The following is a 25,138-nucleotide window of genomic DNA, read 5'->3' on the forward strand; positions in this document are numbered from 1 at the left end:
TATACATAATTTTTCATATTACTTTCCATTATGGGTTATCCCAGGTTATTGAATATGGTTCCATGTGCGATACAGTAGGACCTTGTTGTTTATCCATTCTGTATTATAATAGTTTGCATCTGCTAATCCCACACTCCCAATCCATCCCTCCCCCACCCCTTCCAAAGCCTCCACTCTTTGCTATTAAACTCTGCACCCTCCAGCTGGAGAAGTGAAATGTTGTATTGCCAGGCAAGGGGGAAGGATTTTATGGCCTTGAAGACCCTCCCACACCAGCATTCATGGGTTGCTGTGAGGTCACGTACCGTGGTGAGCCCCTTTCCCATGGGATTGATTTGGTGATACATCTCTGAGCTGTATTCTTCTGGAGATGATTCTGTATCAGTTCTGAGACTAGGGGTGGTCATGGTGGGAGTGTGGCAAATTACGGTGGATCCCAGTGCCTCAGGCTGTGTCACTGTCACTGTCATTGTGTAAATCAACAGGGTGGAGTTCTCCCAGTAAAGAGTCCCAATGTTCTGTTTCTTTGCAGAGCCTGTGTCATCTTGGGGGTGATATTCCTTCTGTCATCCATATGCATAGTGGTCAAAGCCATCCATGACCTCTCGACTAAGCTGCTTCCGGAAGTGGTAAGGTTCTTCTTTTGTCTTAAGAGTCTTTCCTGATGGTACCAGCCTCCTGTGTTACCTCTCACCCCAGATGTACTGGGGGAAGTTGGGCAGGTGGAGAGAAAACATACAATATTTAGGAGTCCAGAAGAACTCACTGTAGAATGTGAATGACTTGGTGGAGACAAGCCCTGGGCAAGATAAAAAGGTAGTTGAGCTGGTACTGGGTTCTGTGCCCCTCTCCTTAGATCTTTTGACTACTTTTAAAGTCTTTTATGTTAAGAGAAATGGAGTGATTTTTATACAGCAGAGCGATCCGATCTGTGTTGTTCGCATCTGTTTTTCTGTGTCCATTCAATCACTATTATAATAAGAATTATTTTTTTCCTTTGTACCTCAATTCAGTATATAAATTTGTTCACATTAGGCTTTCTGAAACAACTGACATTCAGATGCAAAAACTGGAGGACATAATTTCGTATTGAGGTGACATAATTTCATATTAAAGGACATAATTTCATATTAAAGGACATATTAAAGTGTCCTTTAATTAAAATTAAAGGACATAATTTCATATAAAACTGCCTTGTTTTCTGGGTGAGAGGCACCCAGATTCTTTTTTTTGGCACTCTGATTCTTTTTTTCCCCCCCGCCCCTTATGAATGCTGTGATAAGGAATATTTTTACACTCTCCTGTCAGGCTATCTTCATGTTAGAAGGCAGCTGATATACGTACCAGGAGAGTAAGATGCTGCCCTTACAATGCTTCACTGTACAGACAGTACCTCAGAGATATCGCGGGTTCGGGGCCAGATCACCACAGTACAGCAAATAATGCAATAAAGCAAATCACACAAAATTTTTGGTTTCCTGGTGCCTGTAGAAGTTATGTTTACTATGCTGTAGTCTATTAAGTACTCAATAGCATTATGTCTAAAAAAAAAAGTACATACCTTGATTAAAAAATACTTTATTGCAAAAAACATGAACTATCATCTGAGCCTTCAGCAAGTCTTAACCTTTTTGCAATAGTAACAAAGATCACTCATTATAGATCACCATAGCAAGTATAACAATCATGAAAAAGTTTGAAATATTGCGAGAATTAACAAAGTGTGACACAGGGACAGGAAGTGAGGAAATGCTGTTGGAAAAATGGTGCCGATAGACTTGTTCAACACAGGGTTGCCACAAACTTTCAATTTGTAAAAAAAAAAAAAAAGCAGTGAAATGAAGTGTACCTGTATGTAAGTTGCATAGTGATTTAATACAAAATTATGGACTGTTCTTTTAGGATGTGATTTGGTTTGAGCTTGGCTATGTGCACCATCTTATAAAAGGCCTAAATTATGAGACCTTTAATTTCACTTTTAGAAAAATACACGTTCATCTTTTGGGGGTAACGTATTGCATTTGTGTGTGTGTATAGGGAAGATGAAAATGAAGCGGGGCGTCACACTGCATTTAATAGAGCTGTTAAGGTGACTGCTCTAAGTTGTACTGTGTGCCCACCCCCGCCAACTTGAAACAGACATTAGAGCCATTCCTTTAGTAACTCCCGAGGACCTTAACCGTTATTTATCATCGCAGCTGGCAAGGAGCATGTTCTCTAATATCTCCATGACAGGGAGGAAAGATGGAGAGCAGGTTAGGAGTGTACCTACCTATGGATCTGGTCTTTTTCAGCAGAGCTAGCTCACACAAATAATCCCATGGCTTATACTCCGTGTGCTTCCTCTCACATTGTGCTTGTCTCGCCTTGATCTTCCTGGTTGCCTGGGATCCTGGACTTTTCCATCCTTTTCCTCCATCAGATTGGCTATCCTGTGTTCCATTCCATCAGAATCTGAAGCTTAGGTAAACCGTAGACATAAAAGTATTAAGCATGATGGATTAAGATGTCAGTCAGATAACATCTTTGCATTTTATAAGGGATGGAAATCTCACTCCACTCTAAGAAATGTGTATTGGTGGGAATTTTCAGCCCTGGGCTAGTCGATGCATTCATTTATTTATACATTAAAAATTAATGTGTAGCACGGCTCACTTGATGTGGAATAGATAGCTGTGCTCATGGACCCTTGTTCGTGGCCCCCCTCGTTCTTGTCTTGAAAGCTGAACCATTTTTAACCGGGAACAGTCTTACATCTTACAGTGCATATAGTCTTAAGAGAAGAAGCCTACCAAGTTAAATTCCACATCAGGGTATGATGTCTGATGCCCACCCTGGCTGGGATGGGAGAGGGTGAAGAGCTCCATGATTGTACCAAGACTGGCCCTGTTCTGGGAGGGCTCACACCCACTGCATCTTTTATTAGTCCTGGTGTGGGATTTAAAAATCACACCTGTTTATGGTCATCTCATCAGAACTCTAATAAAAGATGTAAGGTGGTTTGTTTTGTTTTGTTTGTTAAGCCTTCAGAGTTACCGAAAGGTAACAAAGGCATGTGATCTCCTGTTTCCAGAGGGGAGGGCTTCTGATCAGCTGAGTGGCACACGGGGACCAGGTAAATGCTGCCAGGTGTTATCTGACAGCATTTCAATCCCGAGTCTTTGGGTTCCTACTCTCTGCTCTAGAAGTTTGGGGAGCCCAGACCCCTGGCCTGCAGTCATTCAAGATGAGCGTCCATCCACAATGTCTCATCTGAATTCGCAGCCACAAACTCAGATGCTCACAGACGCCAGTCCCGAAAACAGGAGAAACTGCCTGGGTCTGTGGCATCCAGACAGTGTGTGCGCAGAGGAAGGGTCGGCCCCTTAGCAGAATTGCCATGGAAACCTATGTTTAATGTGAAATAAATGGGCAACTAATTAAATTTTGGGAACCCTGGTTGGGAGTCAGTTTCCCGCAGGCCAAATACAGCCTTTGCCTCTTTGCTGCTGCTGGGCTGTGACGGTAGAAACCAGGGAGACTGGTGTTTATGGCCTTGATGTTCGGGATTTCAGGTCCAAGTTACAGATTCACTCTTGCCCTCTTCTGCAGAATTGCCTTTTGATGTATGATTTCCATCAAGTTGTTACTGTGGGTTTGTCTGAAGCAGTGTCTTCCCTGCCCCAGGTCCATCCTGCCCCCACCCCTCGCCCCGGCGGCTTTCTTTTTCTTTTTTTTTTTAAAGGTTTTATTATATTTTATTTTTGGCTGCATCGGGTCTTTTCTACTGTGCGTGCGCTTTCTCTAGTTGCGGCGAGCGAGGGCTACTCTTTGTTGCGGTGCGCGGACTTCTCATTGCGGTGGCTTCTCTTGTTGTGGAGCACGGGCTCTAGGCGCACGGGCTTCAGTAGTTGTGGCATGTGGGCTCAGTAGTTGTGGCTCGCAGGCTCTAGAGTGCAGGCTCAGTAGTTGTGGCGCACGGGCTTAGTTGCTCGGCGGCATGTGGGATCTTCCCAGACCAGGGCTCGAACCCGTGTCCCCTGCATTGGCAGGCGGATTCTTAACCACTGTGCCACCAGGGAAGTGTCCTCAGCAGCTTTCTTTTTAATGTCACCTGCGCAGTTCTCAGCGTGTGAGTAATTGTAAGAATGGGTGAGTTTTGAATAAGAAAGCTATGCCGTCAGGAATTTCCCACCTGTGAAGTCAGCTGGCTCTGAGCCGTGATGTCGCCTGCCCCTCAGTGGCCTCATGCTGGAGGAGTCTGGCCAGCTATGCTCTCAGGGGACCCCCAGACGAGAGTCTGCAGCGTCTGCTGTGAGTGCTTCATGAACAAATGGCTTAGATCTGCACCCTCGCGACCTGCACGGGGTCACGAAGGATCATCGATGAAACAGATTCCAAAAGAACCTTCTCAGAAACTCTGCATGAACTACGGTTCTAGAAGTTGGGGAGCATGGGTGGTGCCGCAGATGTGGTGGTGATAGTCTGGCCTTATGTCTGGGGCTGCTTTGAAAGGAGTATCATCGTCTTGCTGTTTTTACACCTGCCACAGCCCACTTTGGTAGGCGGGGAAAGGTGACATGCTTCTCTGTTATGGTGGCATATGGGGGCTCTGAAAGCTGAGGCGATCTTCCCGAGGTCATCAGCTGGCTAGTGGCAGTACCTGGATTTGAACCCTTGTCTCCTCATCTGGGGCTGTCTTGGCTCCTGGTAACTGTGAGCTTACACGCTCCTGCTGTTCACTGGCTTTTCAGGTCCAGGCCTTCTGTCTTATTTCTTCTTCTTCTCCTTCTAATTTTTTTTTTGCGGTACGCGGGCCTCTCACTGTTGTGGCCTCTCCCGCTGCGGAGCACAGGCTCCGGACGCGCAGACCCAGCGGCCATGGCTCACGGGCCCAGCCGCTCCGCGGCATGTGGGATCTTCCCGGACCGGGGCACGAACCCGTGTCCCCTGCATTGGCAGGCGGACCCTCAACCACTGCGCCACCAGGGAAGCCCTTTAATTTGTTTTTTTTTGTTTTGTTTTTCCTTTTCTGTCTTCTCATCTTCAGATTGGGGTGCCCAGACCCCCAGCTGGTCCCATCCCTGGCTTTTCTGGCTTCCACTGCTGCCCTCACCATGCGGGCCCCCTGCACGCTGTGCCGCTGACCAGGGTGTAGTCCCCTTACTTTGTCTCTTGAAAAACCTGCAGGCAGGTGAACCAAGAAGCAATGGAGAAGTAGGCCAAGTGTGAATGGAGGGGGACTCAGGGGTTACATGGCATCACGCGGAAGAAGGTGCTTTAGGGAAGCTGCTTAGCGTGTGGGAGGGATGCGGGCGTAGGGGTTGCTGAGCTGTCGGAGGTGTGACGCCCCCCCCCCCGTACCCACGTGACCGCCGCAGGCAAGTCGCTCCACCTCCCTGCCCTGGGCTTCCTAATTCGCACAGTGGGGACGGTACTTCCATCAGAGGTTTATGGTGTGGATCGAGTGAGCCGTGTATTTAAGATAATTGTCATGAGAAGACAGTGCTGCTGTGGCGGCTGCTGCTCTTAACCGTCTGATGTTTAATGCTTCTGAACTACTCATCAAAGTTCCAACTTGTGGCCTGAGTTCATTTCAGAGGGGCCCCTCCATCCCTCCTTCCTGCCTCCTGGTCCCCCTTCCCTCTGGCTGGATGGAACCGGGGCTGTTCTCTCTCTGGCTTCAGGTTGCAGTAGCCAACTCTGGGCCACTGCATTTCGGGGAAACGGCGTGCTGTCGGAAGGCTTGTCCTCTAAGCCTAACTCACCGCTCGTTGGCTGCGTGGCTTCCAGCAGATTGTGTTTCCTCTCTGACCGACGGTTTCCTCTTTGTAAATGGGCGCCATGCCCCTTACCGCACAACAAAAGTTGTGAGAATTAAATGATGTGATGAACGTGCAAACGCTCTATCAACCGTCGTGTACTTTACAAAAGAAGAAAGTATTGTTTCTGATCCCAGTGCCCGAGAGGTCCCATCCTTTCCCACGCGCTTTCTCTCTGTGTCCTGTTGTTAGACGCGCTCATTAGCTCCTCTGTTGGTGACTGTGACATCTTTACCTCGAGCTCTTGACCCGTGTCTGGGTCTAACCTCCTTAAGTCAGGTGCACTAATAGTGATAACAATTATAATTAAAATCATGCATGCTTCCTGACTGGCAATGAATAACATATGGTCCTGTGCTGATAATAATAACAGTTGCGACCATGTGAATGCCTCCTGATCCCAGGACCCCCTGTCTAGGCACCGGAGATTCAAAGTCAACTAGCACTAATGCCTAAAGTTTTCCATTTCTCTGCAAAGTCCTTGACTTCTCATAGGAGCTGGCTTTTGCTCCCAGGGATGTCACAGCTGGAGAGAGACCCAGAAACCGATACATCTGGTTCGGGTGATGAGGGTCGTGGTAGAGCCAATCGCATGAGAGCACAGAAGACTTCCTTATCAAGCCTGGCATGGGGGAGGAATCTTGGGGCCTTCCTGGAGGAGCGCTCCCTCCACGTGACATCCGAAGGACGAGTGGGCACTGGGCAGGGGGTGGGGGTGGGACCCGGGGAGGAGGGGGCTCTCAAGGGCAGAGGAGCTACAGGAGCCGTGGGGTCCACGTGAGCCTGTTTTCTGTTTCTCGTGCCCTTTGTCCTCTGCTGACACCAGCATGTCTGGGTAAGAGGGAGGAACAGAGAGAAAAACGTAAGGGAGAAGGGGGCAAAAGGAAGAAGGAAAAATAACTGTGTTGTGGGTCAGGAGTGATGGCTCAGCATTTTTATTCTTCTTCCTTGAGGAGCGAGGTTGCCTTCAGACTTCCCCTTGTCTCTCTCCCTGCTAAGTTCTTCCCTGACATTCCATCCCACCCACCAGAACAAAGGCGCTTGCACCAATAATCGGGAGCCCCTCACAGCTGCTCATTTTCTGGCAGGCCACCAGTCATGAGCGCTGTTTCATTTCCAGTCCTCGTGGGACGTGAAGGTGGCTTCTGGCGGGGTGGCTGCCTGCTTTCATGGGTGCGTGTCTTCACGCCATGTTGCTGCCAGCCTCCTGCGCTCCAGGGTGGGCTGACTGCAGAGCTGGGGGAGGTCCGTGGTGTTCCTGCAAGAGCCTCCGATGAGATCCCACTCTTAGGAGCAAAGCTAGAGAGAAAACTCCTGTAATGGATAGTTTAGGGTGATGCTCACAAGTCCACAGCCGAGAACTTTCCCTCGATCTTCCTACAGAAGTGACCATGATTCTCGGATTTGTAGGCTTTTGTGTTTGCGAAGTGTTGAGCGTTCAGTCTCTGTTGTGGGTGGGTAGGAGTTACTTAGGTTCTTTAGCTGCTTCTCATCTGGCCCTTGGTGCGCCTTTACCTTGTGGAGAAGATGGAGATGGCCTAGCCTGCCCCATCCCCACACCCCTGTTGTCAGTACAGGGGACCATTTGCCCCCTCCCTTTCATCCTTCCCTCTCGCTCAGGGCCTCTCCTTCCCACAGTTAACTCTCTGAGCCCCCTCCTTGCCCACCTCCTTGGAAATGTCGCCTCTACCCCCATTCCTCCTCTTTCTGGTACCTTCCGTCACTCCCTGCCTGCCACCTCCTCCTCGGGCATTTCCCTTCAAGTCCTTCCTTGCCCCCCTTTAGTCTCTGCTGCTCTCAAAGATGCTCATCCCTTCCTTCCCGTTCCTCTTGTCACCCCTCAGCCTGCCCCGGTGGTCTTTCAGGTCCATTCTGTACGGCATCCCTTTGGAGGTAGGAGCTGGTTAACAGGAGGACCTGGGGGAGGATGGTGGGGCAGCAGTGAAGGTTTGGGGCTGGGTGAGCAGTTTCACCGAGATGCTACCCACCCAGGCAGCTTGTCAGCCTCAGGTATTCTGAGGCCAGCGCCTCATCCATGGGAGTGAGTTTCTCAAGGCTGCTGTACTGAGTGCTCTGAGGCAGTAGCACCATGTGGTTAAAGACGTTGGAGCTGAAGTCAGGGAGACAGCGCCCAACTCCTACCCCATCCTAACTAGAGGAAGGTAGAGCATGTGGCTCAGCCTTCTCTGCCTCAGTCTCCTTGTTTGTAAAATGGAAATAATAATAGAGGTCTTCTCTGTAAGATTGTTAAGAAACAGAATAAAAAGATGCAGGTGATGTGCTTAGCACATAACTGTCGAATGAATGCTGGCTAATACTATTGTTGTTGGACCAGAGAAGAGACTTCTAAGGAAGTTGGTGGACCTTCTGATGCCTTTAGTTCTGGAAGCTTAGGCTGTATTGAACCGTCCAGGAAATGCCTTCAAGGATCCTATTTTCAGCTCAGGTTGGGCAATGCTGTGGACGCCTTCTTGCGCAATAACCTCTAATTCCTGGATCCGCCATCAGCGATAGATTCATCTTCCCACATGACGTGCTCTCAAGCATAACTCTAAATTTGATTTGGGAGTCGCATTGACAAATACTTTAAAAACAAACAGTTGCACACAGTCAAGGTCCTCACCATCCATCCACCCTGCCAGCACCTCCCCAGCACTGCACAAAGAAAGGCAGAAATTCCTGCTGTTAGACCGTCAGGGGTGTCCCACTCTTGTTACTTTAGACAGAATAATTCCATCACTGCAGCCAGACGGACCTCTTCATTAATCTAATGCCACAGGCCTACCGGCTTCTAAACAGAAGAGAAGTGAGCACGGATCAAAATGGGTTATTATTGGCTCAAGTGAGCTCAAGGAGAATAGAGCCCAGAAATAGATGCATACATATCTGGTCAACTGGCTTTCAACGAAGGCGCCAGGGCAGTTCAATGGAGGAAAGAAAAGTCTCTTTTCCACAAATGGTGCTGGAGCAACTGGAAAGCTTTATGGACAAAAATGGATATTCACCTATATATAAAAATTACTTCAAAATGGATCATAAACCTCAATGTAAAATCTAAACCCCTAAAACTTCTAAAGGAAAACAAAAGAGAAAATCTTTGCAATGTTGGGATAGGCGAAGTGTCTTAGATATGGCACTAAAAGCTTGAACCATAACATAAAAAAAAAGAAGAAAATTGGACTTCATTAAAGTAAAAAACCTTTGCTCTTCCAAGACACCAATAAGAAAATGACAAGACTGCACAGACAACACACACAGATCAGACAAAAGACTTGCCTCCAGAATGTATAAAGAACAGTTTAATAAGAAGACAAACACTCCAATAAGAGAATAGGCATAAGAGTTACCAGACAATTCCCAAAAGAAGAGATAAATGAATAGCCAATAAGCATGCAAAAAAATGCTCAACATTATTAGTCACCAAGGAATTACAAATTAAAACCACCATAAGATATCACTGCATACCCATTTGAATGTCTAAAATGGAAAAAACAAAAGTACGTGGAACGTCTAGGGCTCACATACATTGATGATGAGAAAGTGAAATGGTTCATCTACTTTAGAAAAGAGTTCAGAGGTTCGTTAAAAAGTTAAACATCTGTCTACCATATGGCCTAGCCATTCCACGACCAGGTATTTACCCAAGAGAAATGAACATATACATATGTACAAAGACCCTTACACAAATGTTTATTGCATTTTTATTTATAATATCAAAAACTGGACAGAGGGGGCTTCCCTGGTGGCGCAGTGGTTGAGAGTCCGCCTGTCGATGCAGGGGACACGGGTTCGTGCCCCGGTCCGGGAAGATCCTACATGCCGTGGAGCGGCTGGGCCCGTGAGCCATGGCCGCTGAGCCTACGCGCTCGGAGCCTGTGCTCCGTAGCGGGAGAGACCACAACAGTGAAAGGGCCACGTACCGCAAAAAAAAAAAAAAAAAAAAAACACTGGACAGAATCCAAATGTCTGAATAGGTGAAATAGTAGTATATCCATACAATGGAATACTACTCGGCCATAAAAAAGCATCACTGACTCATGCAACAACATGGATGAAACTCAGAATAATGAAGGTGGGTTCCAGACGCAAAGCAAAATGAAACATATACTAGGGACTTCCCTGGTGGCACAGTGGTTAAAAATCCGCCTGCCCGTGCAGGGGATGCCAGTTCAAGCCCTGGTCCGGGAGGATCCCACAGGCTGTGGAGCAGCTAAGCCCGTGTGCCACAACCACTGAGCCTGAGCTCTAGAGCCCACGAGCCACAACTACTGAGCCTGCACGCCTAGAGCTGGTGTTCCACAACAAGAGAAGCCACTGCAAAGAGAAGCCTGTGCACCGCAGCGAAGAGTAGCCCCCGTTCTCCACAACTACAGAAAGCCCGCGTGCAGCAACGAAGACCCAACACAGGCAAAAATAAATAAATAAATTAAGAAAAAAGAAAGCTATGTGCAAACACATAGCTTTATAAAAAAAAAAGGAAATATGTAATATGCGGGTATATCTTGGAGATGTTGTGGATTTGGCTCCAGACCATCACAATATAGCGAATATCTCAATAAAGCGAGTCATGTAAATTTGTAGGTTTCCTAATACATAGAAAAGTTACATTTATACTATACTTTAGTCTACTAAGTGTGCAGTAACATTGTATCTATAAAAGCAATGTATATACCTTAATTTATAAAAATACTTTATTGCTGAAAATACTAACCCTCATCTTGAGTCTTCATCGAGTTGTGGGTAACATCAAAGATCACTGGTCACAGATCACCACAGCAAATGTAATTATAACGAAAAAGTTTGAGGTAGAGTGAGAATTACCGAAATGTGACGGAGAGACACAGAGTGAGCAAATGCTGTTGGAAAATGGCACTGAAAGACCTGCTCGATGCAGGGTTGCCACAAACCTTCAATTTATAGAAAATACGGTATCTGCGAAGCACAGTGAAAGGAGGTATGCCTGTATCATTCCACTTACATAAAATTTTAGGTGCAATCTAATCTCTAGTGACAGAAGGCAGATAGTGGTTGCCAGAGGATGTGGTGTTAGAGGCGGGGGAGGGATTATTAAAGAGTCACAAGGAAACTAGTGAGGGTGATGGAAATATCCTCTTGCTTTTGGTGGTGATTTCATAGGCATAAAAAAAGTCAACCGTGGGACTTCCCTGGTGGTCCAGTGGGTAAGGCTCCATGATCCCAATGCACTGGGCCCAGGTTCAATCCCCGGTTGGGGAACTAGATCCTGCATGCATGCCACAAGTAAGAGTCTGCATGCTGCAACTGAGAGCCCGCATGCCGCGACTAAGAAAGGATCCCACGTGCTGCAACTAAGACCTGGAGGAGCCTAAAGAAATAAATAGTAAAAAAAAAAAAAAAAAATGTTAATGCTGATTAAGCTGTCTAGTTTAAATATGTACGGTTCAAGTATCAATACATCCAGATGCTATGCTTGGCCACAAATGACCTCACATAGCTACACCAGATAGAAATCCTGCTCAGATCTATTATAATAGGATAAATATTTTAAGATGCTGTGAAGTGAGGGTTTAGTTTTCTCAGTGTAACCCACACGTTCAGTACCTGGGATGTGGACAGCACTGCTAAAAGTTACACTGTAGTCAATAACATGAAGAAAAAGTGTATGATGAGAGGGGCAAATGTAGAGAGTAGGCTAAATGTGACAGCTGTCATCAGAGGTACATAGTAAGAGGAGCTTCTGCTGAAATATGACTGATCTCATGCAGTGGCCAGAAACTCCCCTGAAGTGCCTGCTGGTGGCTCTGCCTCTTGAGAGTATTAACCGTTTTAAACCTGAAAGTGTGGGTAGTCTGTCCTTTCAGTCCCTTGCATACAGTGTGATTTGGTTGTCAGTTCAGGTGTTACCTGGGAAATTGCTCTGAAGGGGCTCTGATTGGTTCTCTTTTCCTTGCTGTGTAAGCCTAGGATTTTAATCAGAATATGATGTCCGTGATCGGTCTGCCATGTTGCTCTCTTTCTATGATGCCTCTTTGCGTTTTCTGCTTCAAAAAAGGGCCTTTTAGCTTGAGGCTCATTAGGCCTTCGCAGTGTTTCCGAAGTAGGCAGAGACATCAGACCCACTGCCATTTTATAACAAGGAAACAAAACCTCAGATAGAAAAATAAAGTAACTGTATGAGATCCACCGTCAGAGACAACCATGGCAAATGGAACCAGGTCCTGGACTGGTCAGGAGGGCGCCTTCTTTTTCCATGGACTGTCTCCTGAAGTACCCCAGGGTTTGAGACCCAAAAGTCAGCTTTTAAGAAAAGCTAATACAACTGGTTCCGTTTCCCAGTTGAGAAAATATAGCCCAGAGACGTATTCTCACTGAAGATTCTAATTAAACTCCACATCTAGCATTTCCCACACTCAACTCAATGGGAGTGAACTCCTCTGCCCACCCCGATATCTTCCCTGTGGCCTTGAAGATTCCAGCATGACACCTGCTACCAAAAACCTGTCTTAGGGGGCTGCTGGGTTATGGTACCAAAACTGGAGAAGAGAAAGGAAGGCAGGGAGAGAGGGAAACGTGCTCATTCCTCTCCATGTCCTAGGAACGTCTGTGTATTTAAAGATACGGGTGTTTATCAAAGATGGGCGTTGCTGGGTCAAGGTCGAATATGCTGCTATTCAAATGTGTCTATTCTTGACCTTGGGAAACGTATTTAATCTCTTGCTATGAGAATGAGAGAAGTTATCACTCTAACTTAGCAATTTTTTTCTCTCTGTGAGGTTTTGAGAGCATTGTTATCTTTGGAAGGAAGAAAAAAATATATTTTTTTCAAAAGGTGTTTGTTTAACATTTTAAGGTAATTACTTTTTCATTCACTTCCCTAAGTATAACATGGACAACAGAGTCCTCATAACATTTCTGTTCTTGTGTTTATTGTTTAGCTAATGGAGAGAATCATACTGAATGCCTTGTTATTTCTCAAGCGTTGACTGAAATACACCTGTGTATCTGGTGCGCACAATACATCCTAGTACAGCAGAGCATTTCGGACTAAGTTGCAGTGCTAGTACTTTGGAATAGTCTGCCTGTGTCTAGAATGTGAGTATTTGGTGACAAAGCCATACGTGTTACTGGACTGTTAGGGAAACAGTTGATACTGGGAAATAGTTGGGGGCGCACTGGGTAAAAATTCCTATTTCCTGAGTAATCCTATGAAAGTGGGCTCTCTTATCACCCGAGCCCCCATGGACTCAATATAGGATCTTTACCCTAAAGAACTTTCCGAACAGAGGTAAAACACGGGGACTAGGCTGACTGTGGGCACTCGTGAAGGTCAGCTGCTTTAGGAGGGACCCTGGACTTTCTCCTTTATTTTCTGTGCGGTGGCTTTTCAAAGTGGGGGGGGTATATGCGGAGAGGGTTATAAGAGGAAACAGCTGAGTTAAAGCTCTCACTGTTGAGAGCTGTGGCTGTCCACGTTTCCCCCCTTCTGCTAGTGAGAAGCAGCATTGGTGAAAGTTAGCGTTGCACAAGGTCTGCCTGCCGTCCTCCTATATTAACTAACCCCCTCACCCCCACCCGAATCCCATTTAGAATTGCCCAGAAGCCACCCAGCCCATCCTCTGTGGTCCCATGGTACCTCCTGCTGACTGCTGGCCACACTGCGGTGTAATTTCCTGTCTACTCGCCTCCCTGAGTAGACTGGAGACTGAGGATTTAGCCTTGCTGTTCTCCCAGCACCTGATAGGGTTTGCCATGTAGCAGAAACTCAATAAATATGTTGCATGCATGACGCCTTTGGCCCTACCAGGTGACAGGCTAGAACCACACTTAGGAAAAGGTTGTAACCAGGAGGAGCTCATCTTTCAAGGCACTGCAAACAGAGATTGCCTGGGACCTCGCCATGGACGTTCTTCACCCCTGTGGGAGAAGCATCGCTTGCAAGGAGGGCTTATTCCAAATGGACCCACCCCCCTTCCCATTTATAGTCTAGAGTCCTCTCTTTGTGCTGTGGTGCTAGTGATGTATGTGAATAGGTGATGCACAGGTGAGGCAGCCCATATATATGGCTCCTTTGACCATCACCCTAAATTTTTGTGATACATATTTATATCCATAGGAAATCCAATATTGTATGTGTTATTACATCGATGGATATTGTATATATCACACTGCAACTTTTAAAATCAACATGTTGTTTAAATCTAGACTATTTATGATGTTAATTGCCCATCATATAAATTCATGTACCTTTAACCCCTCTCCTGTTGATGGACATTGGGTTGTTTCCAGCTTTTTCACTATATCAAAACTGTTAGAATGAACCTTGCTGTACTATCATGGTAATATGTAGTGTGGGCAGATGGTGTTTCCAGAGGGTAACGTCTTGCAGAGGAATTTTTGGATAGTAGAAGGTGCACGTATTTTAATAAATACTGCCAATTTGCCCTTCACTGTGGCTGTACCAGTTTACGTTCTCCGAATGTCACCATATTTGATATCTTGCAACTTATCACAGTTTTTCAGTCTAATGGGTGAGAAACCGTATTTCATTTTAGTTTGCTTTCCCTTGATTTTTGGTGAAGTTGATTACACTTAAAAAATCATTTATTTTGTCGTTTGAGTTTCCTCTTTTATAAGCTGCTACTTTGCCCATTTCTCTGTTGTCCTTTTCTTATTGGTTCTTAGGGTTATTTATATGTTCTGAGTATCAGTCTTCTCATATACAAGTTGCAGATAATTTTAGAAGTAACCCCTTGCCCCAGCCTTCCATTTTGGTGTAATGAAATTTATCAATCCTTTCCTTTAAGGGGTTGTGGTGGTTGTGTTTCCCTGGAGAAGGTAGGGGGTTAAGAGTACTTTTACTCCTGTGAATTAGATAATGATAGTACATGAATGCGAATAAATGAGTGGATGAATGAATAAATAAATAAATCCATCCACCCATCCACCCATTCATCCATCCACCCATCCATCTGTTGGTTTATGCATAATCCTCCAGTAACACAAACTGAGAGTCTGCATTAGGTTTTTTTTTAGGATAAATGGTTACTTCTCATTCCTGCTATTTCCTTTCATATGAAAGAATCATCTATTAAAATAATCTTGGCCTGTCTCTGCCCTTTCTTTCACTCTTCCCCAGGAAAGAAGTTGCTTTCTTATCTGATTGATGTATTGGGGAGAAGGGCCTCTCCCTATCTCTCTTTGAGATCTGTCTGTCTGCAGAGAGCACAAGTTCTCTTAACCTTTGCTCATTTGATACAAAGGCTCTTCCTCCCCTGGGAAGACCTGTGCTTTTCCTGTCGGTCTATTTATGGAGATCAGATCTGGAAACCAGTTTTGCAGCACATCTAAGCCATGTTCTCCAACATCAACTTTAATGGTAATAAAACTTACATTTTGCTTAAGAAAAAAAAGAAAGAATACCTTACCACCCTGATGCCATAAAGATATATGCCTTTATCTTCTTACTTTCTTTTCATGCATGTAAGAAATTAGACTTTACAATTAGACCTTTAGTTCACCTAGAATTTATTTTTGTGTTTGGTATAAGGTAGACATCCAATTTTGTTGATTTTTTTTTTCCCACCCTCAGGTGATTATACTACGTTCCCATCACGATTTCAAAGGCTACAACCATCATACGCCGAATTCCCACGGGTGTGTGGCCGCCTTTGTACTTGAGGTTCTGTTCCGTGGACCTTTTGGTTCATTCCGTTCTAGTGTCATACTTTTAGAATTTCTGTAATTACAGTAAGTCTTAACGTTTGGTCACCCTCTTTTCTAGGGTTTTCAAAGTGGTTTTGACTAATGTTGCATTTCTAGTACTTCTTATGAATTTCAAAGTCAGCTTGACAACTGTAATGAAAAATCCTCTTGACGTATTGTGTGAGTTGCTTTCAGTTCATTAATTTTGAGAGAACTGGCTTTTTTAAGCTATTTAATCCTCCCCTCCATTTCATCTTTCTCCATTCAGGTTTTCCTTTATGTCCTGTAATGAAGTTTTATAATCTTCTCCATACGGACCTTAGACATTTTTGTTAGGGCTATATTCCTGTATAGTTTTTGAGTTCTGTTGCTTTATATATATTTCATTTTCTAAATTATTACTGCATAAAAGAGGTAATGATGTTTGAATATAGATTTTGTTAGCCTGTAACCTTGCCGACTTGTAAAAATTAGTTTTGTTTTTCGGTTGATTATTTTGGAGATATTATATGATGACAGTTTCTCCCTTCCAGCTGTAACAGGATATATTATATAATGACAGCTTCTCCCTTCCAATTGTAATATTTTTCTTTTTTTCTTGTCTTGTTGCTTAGCCAAGATCTTTAGTACAATATTGAATGGTTTGCTGCTGATTTTGGAGTGATGGCTCCATTTCTGTTTTGCTAGGAGGGTTTTTTTTTTTAAATCACAAGTATGTGTGGAATTTTGAGTAATTTTTCTGTGTACTCTGAGATATTTCTTTTCTTTAACATGTTCATATTTTAATTAATCAATAGTCTAATATTACGTCATCCTTGCATTTTCAAATAAACCCTGCTTGGCCGGATAGTATTATTATATTATTCCATTGCTGGTTTCCACTTACTATTTCATTTAGGATTTTTGCATCTATGCTCATAAGTGACATGGGTCTAAAGCCCCTGTCCTTGTGTATCACATGTAATGGGTTATGTAAGCTTTTCTTCTTTTTCTGTGCTTTGGAGTACTGGTTGTAATGTAGGAATTACTTGTTCATTTAAGTTTTAATAGAACTCAAACTTGGGGCTGCTGCCCTTTGGAGAGACTGTGAAGGATGTTGTTTGTTAAAATAGTGAACTCTGGGGCCAGACCGCCTGCATGAATTAGCTGTCGCACTGGGACCAGTTACTTTCCTCTTTGGTTCCAGTTTTCTCATGTGTAAAATAAACATAACATTAGTGCCTCGCTCATAGAGTTGTAACGCTTAACTCAGTTAATGCACATAAAAAGCATTTTAAAAAGTGTCCAACACTTAGTCCTACAATAGGTGTTTGCTGCTTCTATTATTATGATCATTATTATTATTATTGAGGCTTTTTTCTCACCATCTCAAATATTTTATAGTTATGTTTTTGGAACATTTTTCAAAATTTGTTTTTCTAGAAAATTGCCCATTTTATTTAGGCTTTCAAATTTATTGCATTAAAGTTGCTCATATTACTCCCATATGATTTAAAAATCTCTAATGCATCAGTACTTATGGGCCCTCTTTTATTACTAGTGTTTATTGATGCTCTTTTTGTCTCTGAAGCTAGCTTGCCAGAAGTTCTATTTATTTTTTAAAAAAACCTGCTTCTGATTCTGTAGATCGAGTGGATTTTCTTTCTAGTTCATTAAGCTCTCATCTTTATTTTGTTCACACTCAGTTTTAGGGGGCGGGTAAGTGAATTTCATGTTTGTTTAGTTTTCCTTTTTAGGTTTTGCTTTTGGCATATCATTTTTCTTTTTTGTTCTCAAACTATGAGAGAGACAAAATATTCATTTATGTGAGGACCTAGCAAAGTCAGTTTGCTCGGAAGGGTGCTGTGTGCGGCATTTTTCCACATTGTCTCTTTTAGGTGTTAAGAAGCTTTCAGATTCTGGCATAAACCACACTCTCCTGTGTAAACTGTGTCAGTAACAACCTCTGCTGTAGCCCCAGTATTTATAAGTGTGAGGAACAATTCAGGTTCTTTAGTGGTTGCCCACCAATGAGTGCTCTTAGGGTAACCATATGATGGACCTGGTCCGGAGCGTGAGCATGTTACCTAGCGTGATGGTCAATTTCATGTGTCAACTGGTGAGGCTGTAGTCCCCAGTTGTTCAATCAAACACTCATGTAGGTGTTGCTGTGAAAGAATTTTGTGGATGCGATTAACACCTATTATCAGTTGACTTTAAGGGGATTATCCTTGATAATCTGGGTGGGTTTGATCCAGTCAGTTGAAAGGCATTAAGAGCAATTCTGATGGGACTTCTTCCCTGGCGGTCCAGTGGTTAAGACTTCGCCTTCCAGTGCAGGGGGTGTGGGTTCGATCCTTGGTCAGGGAGCTAAGATCCCACATGCCTTGCGGCCCAAACACCAAAACGTTAAAGAGAAGCAGTATTGTAACAAATTCAATAAAGACTTTAAAAATAGTCCACCTCAAAAAATATCATTTAAAAAAAAAAAAAAAGAGCAATGCTGAGGCTTCCTTGAGGCAGAAGAAATTCTGCCTTAGAGTCCCAGCCTGCCCTTCTGCTTGGCCCTGTGGATCTGGGACTTGCCTAGCCAGCCCTGTAATCACATAAGCCAATTCTTTGCAATACATCTGTTTCTTTTTTTAAATCCCAAACTCCTGTTTATCTCTCCTCCTGTCCCCATCGTTTCCCCTTTGGTAACCAAAAGTTTGTTTTCTGTCTGTGAGTCTGTTTCTGTTTGTAAGTAAATTCATTTGTATTATTTTTTAGATTCCACATATAATTGATAATATATAATATTTGTCTTTCTCTGTCTGACTTACTCCACTTAGTATGGTAATCTGTAGGTCCATCCACTTTGCTGCAAATGGCATTATTTCATTCCTTTTTATTGCTGAGTAATATTCCATTGTGTGTGTGTGTGTGTGTGTGTGTGTGTGTACATACACATACTACATCTTCCTTATCCATTCATCTCTCGATGGATACTTCGGTTGCTTCCATGTCTTGACTATTGTAAATAGTGCTGCTGTAAACATTGGGGTGCATGTGTCTTTTCAAATTAGAGTTTTTGTCTTTTCTGGATAGATCCCAGGAGTGGGATTGCTGGATCATATGGCAATTCTATTTTTAGTTTTTTGAGTAACCTCCATACTGTTTTTCCACAGTGGCTGCACCAATTTACCAACAGTGTAGGAAGGGTCCCTTTTCTCCACTTCCTCCCCAGCATTTATTATTTGTAGACTTTGATGATGGCCATTCTGACCGGTGTGAAGTGATACCTCATTGTAGCTTTGGCAATACATCTCTTAATATCTATGTCCTACTAGTTCTTTTTCTCTGGCTAATACACTCAGAAATTACTGCTCTGAAATATTTTCTTTACGTTGAGTTTTAATTTTTATCCAAGCTGTATGTGTTTATAACCTAAATAGTCAATTATTCTATAAGACTCATAAAAAATAACCCCCTTCCCAGAGGCAATCATTTATAACTCCTTTCAACTTCCACATCTCTAATGTACATATGTTGCTCCTTCTTGCTTTCTCAGTTATAGTCATGATTTCTTGACTTCCCACGCTGGGTGTCCCTTTAACCATTGCCATTGCCCAATAACTACCCAGTATATTTACATTGTTATTTTTGTTGGATCGATATTCAACATTGTTATTATGATGGTAAATGTTATTAGTAGCTGAGCCCTATAGTCTTGAGTGATTTGCTTTTCCCTTTAGTGCATTACATTTTGTGTTCCCTGATACTAATAAATGAATATGTAATATAAATTACACACACACACACATGCACACTCTGGGTCTCCTCCACAGTTGCCTTCTTGGGATCCATTTATTGTAATCCTGGAGATTCATTTTACTTTTCTCTTGGGTCATATCTTATTGAATCTCATGTTGTCATCTTTCATGGTTTACTCCATTGTTTTGGAGGAGCACATCCTGCAGTAGCTTCCTAAGAACAGATACAGGGAAGGCAGTTTTTAATTTTTTTTTTAGACTTTGAATGTCTGAAAATATTGATATTCTATCCTCACACTTTATTCGGTAGTTGTCCTGAGTTTACTCTTTGAATTTTGAAGGCACGAATCCACTGTCTTTTAATTTCTAAGTGTTGCTTTTGAGAAGTTTACCGCTATTCTAATAACAAATTATCCAACCCCCCTTTTTTCCCACAGCACTGTTTTTCCTCTCAGTAAGCTTGTAAGATCTTCTGTTTGTCCTCAGTGTTCTGAAAGTTTACAGTTAGTATTAGCCTTGGTGAGGATTTCTTTTTTCATGTATTGTGCTAGGCCCTCAGACCCTTTAATTCTGTAACTCATCCTTCAGTCCTGGGAAATTTTTTAAAATTATTTTATTATTAATGATTTTTGTTTTTTTGCTATTGTTTTCTCTGTTCTGTATTTTTAGGCTTTCTATTACTTCAAATGTTGGACTTGTTTTCTAATTTTCTTTTCTTTGTCTCCTATATTTTATTTTTATTGTGTTTTTGTTCTACTTCCTGAGAGATTCCCTCAACCTTATCTTCTGATGCTTTTGTTAAGTTGTTAATTTCTGTTATTATACTTTTAAGTTCTAAGAAGTTTTAAATTTATATGTTCTTTTCAAAACATCCTTTTCTTGTATGACAGGTGCAATGTCTCCTATCTCTGATGACAGTTACGATAATTTTTAACAGTTTTCTTCTGTTCACAAATGGCTTCCCCAAATTCTAGTGATTATTGGCTGTCTGATTATACTTAAGAAGAGTATACTCATGATTGTGTGTGGGTGAGTTTTGTCATATGTGATTTTTTTTTTTTTTTTTTTTTTTCGGTACGCAGGCCTCTCACTGTTGTGGCCTCTCCCGTTGTGGAGCACAGGCTCCGGACGCGCAGGCTCAGCGGCCATGGCTCACGGGCCCAGCCGCTCCACGGCATGTGGGATCTTCCCAGACCGGGGCACGAACCCGTGTCCCCTGCATCGGCAGGCGGACTCTCAACCACTGTGCCACCAGGGAAGCCCCAATCATATGTGATTTTAATTCAAGGACTGGGGTTTATAACCTGGTATTTGAATCCATGGATGGAATTTAGGGGATTCATGAACTCTAATTAGAAAGAAGTTGTGTTTTTATTTTGATTTAACCGCTATCGGAAATTTAGCATTTTCTTCCATCATAAAATTAGGCAACAAGCCACAGTTGTCATATTAGCGTAGTTGTAACTTTGTCACCAATAAAAATCAGATTTGTTTTTTATCTAAGATTGGTTTTGGCAGATATTTTAAAATATCTTTTGTGCTTATCACGACTTAAAATCACTGTACTTATTAGATCTGCTATTAAATACATTAATTTAGAAGCACTTATATTATTAAAGCACAGTGTTTGTTTTATATCTTAGTAAGTGTCTGCTAATATAATTGGTTTCCGTAGGATGGCTCCTCTTAGATTCCGTGGCCATGTCCAGAGATGAGAGTGCTAGTGCCCCAATGAGCCTTGCGCTCCTATCTTGTATGAGAACAGAGCAGTCAGACGGATGCTTCACTTAGAAGCCAGGCTGTGTCTGGGAGTGGCAGCCAAGCACTTCAAAGTCCCTTCTTGTCACCGAGGCAGTCGTAGTGCCTCAGCTGATGCTGCCTGTCCCTCCTCTCCTTCATCCCGTGATCCTGCCTACCTCAGCATCCTGGCGCCTGTGGAGCCGGGCATCTGCTTCCTTCACAAGACTTTGCAGGGACTCCACGGTCAGGTTGGCCAGTGTGGCCAAGACCCGCTAGGGACTGGGGTTCCCAGTCTGTCTGTAAGTCCCGCCAGTGACCCCCATGTCCACCAGCTGCAGAACCTCCTGGCTACTAAACCTGATTATCTAAACACCAACTCTTGACCCTCCCAACATCAGAATGGTTCGATGCTAATTTAAAAATTGTGAAGTCACTTAATGTGACTCCATGGCAATTTGTCAGTATAATTTAATAACCAGGGGAAATTGCGGGCTCCTGCTCGGTGTCATTTCCTCCACATCTGCCAGCTTTTCTCATCTGTGGGGGTGGGGCAGGGAAGGGGGTGATGAAAAGATCTGAGGCTGAGAGTGACTTTTCATTTCACCTGGGGTCATAAATCAATGCACATTTCTTATTCAGCCAGCATTCGTATTTCCCTGGGTAATTCTATAACATGTAGTGTCAGAATGGTTTAGAATTTGTCCTCATTAGGAAAGCAAAGGACGCCTTTTAAAAAATTTTTTTGCAGACGTAGCAAGTGAGCGAGCCTCCACATTCCCCCACAAGCTGTCACACAGCTTATGAAAAGGGAGAGTGTTGGTCTCTGGGGGAATGGGCAAGGTGTATGTTCAGACGTGACCTCTGGCTGGTGTTAGTGGCCACAGCTCCCTGGGACCTGGAATTGCCACCAATAGTGTCACCTATGATAAGGAATAAGCTTAGTATAGGAGGTGATAAGTGGCACTGCAGAAAAGTCAGTGCTACCAGAGATTTTTCTGTGAGCAGCACTGTGAGTCAGAAGGCTTTAAGATGAGGCTGTATGGGGAAACGGGGGTGTTGGCAGGGGGCACCGAGAAACTCAGTGTTGCAGTGTTAGAAACTGCTGCTGGCAGCTGGCCTTCCAGAAACAGGGATCGTCAGAAGATGAGTTGGATTTACAGGTGTTAATTCACACCCCCCACTTCTATTTTGATGTACAGGGTATTGGTGGAAGAGATGGTGGAGGTGCCTTAGTCCTTTCTAGCTGCTGTAACAAAATATCATAGACTCAGTGACTTTAAGAGCAAACATCTGTTTCTCACAATTCTGGAGGCTGGAGAGTCTGAGAACAAGGTGTCAGCAGATTTGGTGTTTGGCAAGAGCTCTCTTCCTGGCTCACAGAGGGCCGCCCTTCTTGCGGTGTCCTCATGTGGCAGAGAAAGAGATCCTTTCTCTTCTGTCTGTCCTTACAGGGGCACTAATCCCGTCATGAGGGCCCCACCCTCGTGACCTCATTACCTCCCAAAGGCCCCACCTCTAAACACCATCACACTGGGGATTAGTGCTTCAAATAGGACGTTTTGGGGAACACAAACATGCAAGGAGAGTGGGTGAGGTTCTATTTTAGCCCAGCCACTTGTGAAGGGGTTGGAAAGTTGCATTGGGACATCCTGGCAGCCATGATCTTGGTCAGTGGTGGGACTGGCCTTTTTGGAGGCTGCTCTCAGATGCTGATGGAAGAGGTGGTTCTAGTAGTTCTCCACCTGAGTTCATGCCACCCTGATATTTTGACCCAAAGGTTCAACTCTCATGGTGGCAGGTGATTTCCTATGTAAGGGGAGAGGGTCAGACCCCATCAGACTCCTTCCTGTGTCTTTGCTTGTTCCTTGTGTCAACAACTGTCTATCTTCATTGGGAACCTAAAGAAAAAAGCCTGGTGTCAACAGGGGGCATATAGATTGAATTATTAAAAAAACCTTTTATGTGAAAATAATCACCGGAGTAAGACTCAACAATGCAGAACGCACTGTTGATACCTACAACAACAGGGACGAGTCTCAAAAACATGTTGACAAAAGAAGCAGAGAAAACAACACATACTATAGATTCCATTTATATAAAATACAAGAATAGACTAAATCTCTGATGATTGAAGTCAGAAAGTGGTTGCAGGAGGTGGAGCAAGGGACATGAAGGAACTTTCTAGGGTACTGGAAATGTCCCTAGACATTTTGTTTGGGGCAGTGTTTAAATGGGTGTTACCATTGACAGAATTCATCAAATTGAATGTCTAAACTTGCACATTTTATCATGTTAATTACACCTCAATAAAAAGTATATAACAATTAAGTCCAAATTGAATCCCTAGGTGCCTTTTGGAGACAGGGAGTCAATGGTGATAAACTAGCCCTATGATGGCTGAACTCGAGGTATGGTCTCCTTGGCTACTGTTTGACCATTTGCCAGGTCATAATCTCTATTTGCTCCTTGTCTAGACCGTTTGCTAGCCACTTACTACTCCCCAGTATGACAGCCAATAGCCCTGTGTGGCTTGTGAGCACTTGGAATGTGGCTAGTCAAATGAGTTTTCCGTTTTATTACAGTAAGTCCCCTACATACGAACGAGTTCCATTCCAAGAGGGTGTTCGCAAGTCCAATTTGTTCGTAAGTCCAACAAAGTTCGCCTAGGTACCCAACTAACACAATTGGCTATATATAGTAGTGTACTGAAAAGGTTTATAATACTTTTCACACAAATAATACATAAAAAGCAAACACAAAAAATAAAACATTTTAATCTTACAGTACAGTACCTTGAAAAGTACAGCAGTACAGTACAACAGCTGGCATCCAGGGACTGGCATCGAGTGAACAGGCGAGAAGAGTTACTGACTGGAGGAGGGAGAGGAGTGGGAGATGGTAGAGCTGAAGGATCGTCAGCAACAGGAGACGGAGGGCAAGCTGCCATTTCACTCAACGCCTGACGCTGATGGCATGGGTTCTGGCTCCTTGCTGGATTCAATTCTATCTACCCTCTTGAAAAAAGGATCCAGTGATGTCTGGGTAGTAGCTCTTTTTTTCTCATCATAGATGACACACTAACACTGGATTGCGTTCTGAACAGCTGCTGCAACCTTCGTGTACCGTTCTACGTTCAGGTCCTGAGCCTCAGAAACTAACAGTGCTTCCTCAAATAAAGAAAATCCCCTTGCCGTTTCCTACGTCATGTATCTCTTTGGTTCTTCAGTTCTTCTTCCTGTCTCTCTCTTCATCCTTTCTCTGGGCCTCCAGGGCCATCAGGTCTTCATTAGGAAGCTCCACGTTTGCATCTTTGAAAGTTTGCGACTTGAAGGTTCGTATATAGGAGACTTACTGTAATTTTAAATTTAAAGAGCCAATATGTGTTTGAATGTGAAAAGCGCTATTAAAAAAAATAACAATCAGACTATAGGGGAAGGATTATTAGTCAGGGACCGTCTCACTGAGAAGGTGATATTTGAGCAGTGATATGACAGAGGTAAGGGAGTGAGTAGAAACAGCATGTGCAAAGGCCCTGAGGCAGGAGCATGCTCAACGTGTTTGAGGAGCAGGGAGGAGGCTGGGGTGGCTGGAGCCGAGTGAGAGAAGGGGAGAGCGGTAAGGTGAGGGCAGAAGGGTCAGCTTCATCCAGTGAGTTTAGTTGGGTTTGGCTTCACTGAGTGGAGCTGGAAAAGATGGTCATCTTATGACCTTATGTGACCATCAGGTCACAGTGACCCTCATCTGCCAGGTCACCAGACTGTGTGTGGGGCAGTGCAGGGGCCCTACATCCTCCTGGGAAAAAGCTGAGCGAGGCCCAGATCTGGCTGACCGAGGTCTCCTGAGCTAGTGTGTAAGAACAATATGTCCCATGTCAGTACAGGGATCCTCCCTGGATCCGGTTTTATCAGCTCTGCCCTGATTGCCTTTGAATCCTAAAATTAGCCCTGTGTCCAGCCTGGGCTTAGAGAATTAGAAGGGGTTGGTGGTGCCAGGCTGCTCAGGAGGAGGTGGAGAATGGGTGGGAGCCTCTGCTGTCTTTGGGGAGCCACCTGCTCTACCTGAGCCTCAGCTGCCCCACCTGCAGCATGGGTTACATGGTCTCTAGGCTCTTTTATAGTTCTAATACTCTATGATTTTAATTAAGATCACTTCATGTTTATACAGAAGGTATGCTCTCTTGTCTGG

General features: G+C 43.9%; 1 protein-coding gene across 1 annotated transcript in view; it reads left to right on the forward strand.

Moving 5' to 3' along the window:
• TMEM163 (transmembrane protein 163) overlaps positions 1-25,138 on the forward strand; it is a 252,979-nt gene that overhangs the window by 209,129 nt on the left and 18,712 nt on the right. The window contains exon 5 of the mRNA XM_030850102.2: positions 533-629. Coding sequence (XP_030705962.1) covers positions 533-629 — 97 coding nt within the window. The remainder of the gene's footprint in view (positions 1-532; positions 630-25,138) is intronic.

This window comes from Globicephala melas, chromosome 7, assembly GCF_963455315.2.
Source record: "Globicephala melas chromosome 7, mGloMel1.2, whole genome shotgun sequence".
Taxonomy (NCBI): Eukaryota; Metazoa; Chordata; class Mammalia; order Artiodactyla; family Delphinidae; genus Globicephala; species Globicephala melas.